Source organism: Kogia breviceps, chromosome 1 (genome assembly GCF_026419965.1).
Source record: "Kogia breviceps isolate mKogBre1 chromosome 1, mKogBre1 haplotype 1, whole genome shotgun sequence".
Classification (NCBI taxonomy): Eukaryota; Metazoa; Chordata; class Mammalia; order Artiodactyla; family Physeteridae; genus Kogia; species Kogia breviceps.
Window position 1 is genome coordinate 26,668,529 of NC_081310.1, and position 6,000 is coordinate 26,674,528.

The window sequence follows — 6,000 nt, forward strand, 5'->3', positions numbered from 1 at the left end:
GGCCCGTGAGCCATGGCCGCTGAGCCTGCGTGTCCGGAGCCTGTGCTCCGCAACGGGAGAGTCCACAACACTGAGAGGCCTGCGTACCGCAAAAAAAAAAAAAAAAGAAAAAGAAAAAAAAGAAACGACAGACACAGAGACTGGAATTACTGGAACTAGGTCACATTAATAGCCACTCTCAGGAGGTAAGGTCCATGTTGTTCCCACATCTGTCCTTCCCAACCTTGGTTACCGAGCCTTCACCTCTTTGGGATACCTTTGTATCTTTCCAATACATTCCTCTTTTTTCTTTTCTTTAAAAAAAAAAAAAAAAGAAAGTGGTCAAAGGATGTAAATAGTATGAATACGTGACTTTACACAAAGCCTTTATCTGTGACACAGGCAGGACAGGGACTTGTTTCCGTGCTCTCTGTGAGAGACTACAGACCAAGGAGCCATGTGCTTTGACCAAGACAGCCCAGTGATGTCAGATGTGGAGCTTAAATCCCAGGCCTAACTGTGCCTTCATAGAGTATATAACCTGCTGGAGAGAGGATGAAATATGTCCAAAAGTAATGGCTGGATATAGTTCTTAAGCCCTCGAGTAACCTGTTTTGTTAGGGAATGCATTTTTGCCTTCCTTGTGCATCCCACACATATCAAACATAGTCCTAGATGTGTTATACATATTCAGTGAATCTTTGTTTTTTAATCCCTGTTTTAACTTAGGATGGATTAAGGGACTTCCCTGGTGGTCCAGTGGTTAAGACTCTGCACTTCCACTGCAGGGGGCGTGGGTTTGATCCCTGGTTGGAGAACTAAGATGCCACGTGCCACACAGTGTAGCAAAAACAAAACAAAACAAACAAAAAAAAAACACCAACACATTAGGGTGGGTTAAAACTAAGACATCCCTAGATTATGCCATCCTCGTCTGTAAAAGTGTAAGTTCTGGGCTTGGAGATACAGCTGTGGAGCCCGAGGAGGAAGGGACTCGTTCACTGTTCATTTTGGTTTCTCCTGTTCATGACATACTGGTCTCCTGAATCCATCATCCATTTGGTAATTACTTTGTGAAAGGCTGAGTCTTTCCTGTGCCTGGTATAATATAAGTTCTTACCAATACAAAATAAGGGCTTACTGGGGACTTGGTAAAACTTCCCTGCTGTGAGATATATACAGTTTATAAATCAGCCAACACGTATTTATGACTTACCTACCCGGTGCTCCGTAGTCAATGACGGAGCCTGGCTCCTGTTGCAGGGAGACGTATACTGAGAGAAAACCGATTACAAGTAACTGTCTCAAGCCTTGCTTTGGATTCTCAGTCACATCTTATTCTTTTCTTTTCCTCTCAAGGGTCGAGATTACTGTTCGGAAGAAGAAGATATCACATAGCACCAATTCTACCACTCAAACTGGGAGCTACTACTGTGTAAATAGGTTACACCCCACGTTGAAATCTTTGCAAAGGTCGGTTCTCTTCAGCGAACGGCACTATAGCAGAAGAAGATTGTTCCATATCGTATGCCCCATTAAATTACAATGTTTCTTAATGAACTTGACAAGGAATATTGCTAAAAACAAACAAACAAAAAAACTGTTATCGAACTTTCTTTGTTGCTGCTAGTTAAAACTTGTTGCAACTTTTCACTTCTCTCAGTGTCCAGGTCTGCAGCAAAATTCTGCGATTTCACCTTAAAGATATTGTTGGTTTTACAGATGCTCTCCAACCTATTTTCTATAAGATGAGGTAGTGGTGAACTCAGATATCCAACTTCTGTCCTAGACCGGTTCCGCTTCTAAGACAAGCGCCTCCTTCCCTCTCTCCTCCCTCCCTGCCTTCCCCGCCCCGAGCAGTCCAAACAAAGCCTTGCTTCTCACTGGCAGTGTTGCGCTTTGGAGATGGGACGGTTGCTATGGCAAAAGCCTTGTTTCTCTGCGAAGAAGAGGTAGAGACGCTGTTATCAATTAAAAGCATGTTGTGACATGACCCCTGGAAGTGACATAGGGGCGAACGGCAGGTGGTTTCATTTCCTGGGTCTCTGAATCAAAGATCAAGCTTGCAGCGTCAGTTTTGCTCCGATGCGGACGGAAGTGTGATCACAATCATTTTGAATCCCTCTTGCCTACTTTTTTTTCTAAGAAAATAAACATTTTACTGTTTTTATGTTTCCTTGTCTTCTCCCATTCATCCAGCTCAGTGTTTTACGATGATCCTGGGTGCGGAAGACGAGCCCTCCTTAGCAATGACTCCTCAGTGGCCGCCTACCATCCCATTTATAACCCACCAAGCATTTGCAGTGCTGACAGTGGCCAGAGGAGGTGAGGGGACATCCCACGGCTTCTTAGGAGGGCCTGAAACCCCACCCTGTTACCTTTCGTCCTGTTAGCAAATAAACCACCCTCCTTCCCTTCAAAATGGCACGCGGGCCTTGCCACTTCCTTTCTCTTACTTGCAGCACTGGATGGTGCGGTGAAAAGCGTTTGCCGACTGGAAAACATAGTACATTGACACTGGTGATGATATTCGGAGATGCGAAAGCCAAAGCCCCGGGCAGTAGTGGGGAAGATGAACTGTGGGTTTGGTAGAGTTTATTTTTCCATATTCTATGAAGAGAATGGTCTCTTCTCAAAGACAGAAATAATATTTTTAACAAATGTTGTCACAAGTAAATAGCAATCAAAAGGAGAAAATAACTTTTGTATTTTTTTAACACGTTCGATAGCTTTGACGAGGGTTCTCTTCGTGACTTTCAGGGGAGGGCGCCTTATTCGGTGCCAGCCCAGCAGTCCAGGTTTGGGTTTGGCCCACAGAAAGAAACACAGCAAAAGCACTGCGTGTTTCTCTGTTTGCGGGGTTGTGAACGCGAAAGGCCTCAGCTTGACTTGAAAATCCATCCGCAGAGCTGGTGGCGCCACTGATATGTTCAGGGGGAGATTCCTTATCTCCTTTTAGACCCGGCACACACCAAAAGTGAGGGCAAGGAAACTCCGTCGGGCACTAGAGAAAATGGACTCAAATGTTAGCAGCAAAAGCCCTTCCTTCTTCCAGCCAGCAGCAGCAGCTATTTGGGGGAGCAGCTGTGGTTGTTACATAAATAGAGACACAGCCAAAATTTCAGGCTTTTTATCCAGCTTAGAGCAGAAAAAACGCAGGGAGAGGTCGAGTCGCCTAGGGTTTTATGTCCCCTCCCTTTCTATGGTTTTTGGCCAAGTGACTAAAATAGTTTTCCCCAACTGTAAACGAACTGCTAAGCCCCACCTTAAACTTGTGCGCCAGAGACTTGTTCACTGTTCCGAGGGTGACCTTTCCCCGAGATTCCTTGTTCTTATCCAGCAAGAATGAAGCGAACGCTAAATGTCTTCCATTTTGCTCCTCTATTTGGTGTCTCAGATAGTGTCTTCCCAGAAAATCACCACCTTCCACGTGGAGATGAAACAGGCTCACATCATTTTTCTTACGGTCACGTTTAACATTTTGACACAATACACGTGTACACAGAGCCACGTGTCTCTGGGGAATCTGATTTTTGAGGGTTTCGTGAAACCCGAAGTGTTGTGCCTGTGAGCCAGTGGCTTTTCACCCGGAGTTCTGTCTCCCGGGTTTAACACGGGGTACCTCTTTGATGTGCAAAAGTGATGTCATCTGCAGACGCATTCGGTACATCTAGAAACAGATCTGAGAAATGGGGTGACGGAGCCAGTTGGCGTGAAAATGCTTGACTATGTTAGCAACGCTCAAAACTGTCTGTTTTCCATTTGTTGGTTTTAATCATAAAATTGTCAAGGGATCTGTGTCTGTACTTTACTTTTTTATGCCTTCTGAAAAGGTCTAATGCAAAAACACGTTGCCTCTTTTTTCCCCTGTGTATCTGAACATTAAGCCCATTGTCTCAGATACAGTGAAAGAATAATCCAGAAGCTGGCGCTTCTGCTGGCTGTCACCTCTGAGGACTCAGGGAGATGGAAGGAAGGAGGGAGGGAAACGGTCTGGCGGATGGAGGTATAGAAAAAGAATGAGAAATGGACCGAGAAGCAGTTAGGACAGAGAAGGGCGATGGCTGTGTGCCCGGTGCTATTCAAAATCCAGCTGCTTTAGTGGCCAGTGGGTGGGGCAGACTGTCGCCAAGATTTACAGCTGGATGACACATGCGTTATGGCCTCTGAGTTGTAGAATTGTAAAAGTTCAGCAGTATGTGCGTAGCTTTCTTTTGGTTGGCAGAGATTCAGGACCATGGAGTGCTGCTGTCATAATTGAATGCGTGTTTGGTACTGGCAGAGAACCCTGAAAGAGGCTTTTACCTCATGATGCCTCCTAGCCCCGGGCTGGAGCGTAGGGTGGTGTTACGGGCTACTTAGGGACAAAGAAGGTACAAAGTCTGGAGACAGAAAACTAGGTCAGCCCTCAGACATAGCAGCGGCCACCCACCAGCCTGCTGGGAGACAGGTCTCTCCCCGTCTGCAGTGCCCAGGGTCTGAGATGGAGCTTTGATGCTCTGGTTGAGGAGGACCCTCGGCTCTTTAGTCCTCCATGCTGGTGCCAGCCTCCTGCACCTCCGTGTCAGGGGCTCACCCAAGGTCAGAAGCAGCCATAGCTGCAACCTGACAGCCCCCGGGAGCAGGTCCAGGGATGACGGTGCCCCCCTTTCGGTCCCAGTTTGCGTTATAACTTTGTCTTCCTCACAATCTCGTTGAGACGTATTTTCTCTTAGGGCCACACTCTCCCGTAAGCCTGCTAAGAACAGAGATTATACCTCTTATGCAGTTTACCTCAGCAGCCTATGAGACCCGTTGGCATATTGATTCCAAGTCCTGCTTAGACGCTGGGCAAGAATTTAAAAGAGCGTTTCCATGTCTACTGGTCTTAGAAAAGAAACTCAATTAAATATGTCAGTATCATAGGAAGAAAAATTATCAAATTCTTAATCTAGGAAAATACTGACTCTGAATCTTGGACTCCGGGACTCTGATATAGTTTTTATGAAAGGCAAAACAATTGGTATCTAAGGCTCTCTCCTTCCTCCTCCCAACTCCCTCATAAAAAAAAAAAGGTATCAGATTGCACTCTATAATTTTACATTAAATCTGCCTTGCATGCTTTTCCCCCAGAAGACATGCTCAGAGCTTTATTTCTTTGTACGTCTCAGAAGTTAAACTTTTTGCTAAGTTTTGCTTAAAACCCTAGTAGGAGAATAAGGCCTGGTTGGGGAGAGGGAATATATATTTAAGGGCATAACGAAAGGGTGGCTCGAAGCAGGAACATGCTTCTCAATGTCATAGGTGGATTACCGGACCTCCCCACCTCCACTCCCGGCGCTTGTATAAAGCCGGTGAGGCAATCGGCTTCCACCTGCAAATATGCCCCTGCCGTAGACCTTTGGAATTTCATGGATAAGGTCTATGAATTGCCTTTTACCAATGAATGGACATGTTTTTCCAAGGGGGGAGAAAAATGCCCTTGACTTCAGTCACCTTTTTGTATGTCTCTGGAAGAGGGTCGAAAGCTATGGAAGAAAATGAGGATTGTGGGTAAACATTTACTTTTGTGACAGACCTTAGGACTTGCTCACTAGCTATGCCATGCTTTCCAGAAGACTCTTGTACCTTATCTGGGATCTAATGTAATCTTGGGGAAAGAGGAAAAGGAATTAACATTTATTTTTTAAACTCACTCTGTGTTAGATACTGTGCTAGGTAGGCATTTTTATAATTGTCACAATAATCCTGGAACGTGAATCTATTACCCCCATGTTCTAGGTGGTGTATCTTAAGTGTAGAATTCATATATCCAACATAAATGGCCATGCTGAAAGAAGGAAAGATGTCATTCAAGTGTTTTCCTAATCTTTTTTATGATTACTGTGCCCTTTGCAACATGACACTGTGGAAACAACCCTTTGGGGGCATCTCCCTTTTCCAGAATCTCTCCTCGGCTCACCACCAGCTTGGTTTCTTCATGGGGAGTGTTTTACTTGGCCTTCCTATATCTGATAAGCGACACACAAACCAGGAGAGGCT

General features: G+C 45.2%; 1 protein-coding gene across 3 annotated transcripts in view; it reads left to right on the forward strand.

Moving 5' to 3' along the window:
• C1H1orf21 (chromosome 1 C1orf21 homolog) overlaps window positions 1-2,149 on the forward strand; it is a 229,090-nt gene extending 226,941 nt beyond the window's left edge. For all 3 annotated transcript variants that reach the window (XM_067029359.1, XM_067029364.1, XM_059040674.2), the window contains one exon: window positions 1,339-2,149. In XM_067029359.1, coding sequence (XP_066885460.1) covers window positions 1,339-1,377 — 39 coding nt within the window. In that variant the 3' untranslated portion in view covers window positions 1,378-2,149. The remainder of the gene's footprint in view (window positions 1-1,338) is intronic.
• The last annotated feature ends 3,851 nt before the right edge of the window (window positions 2,150-6,000 follow it).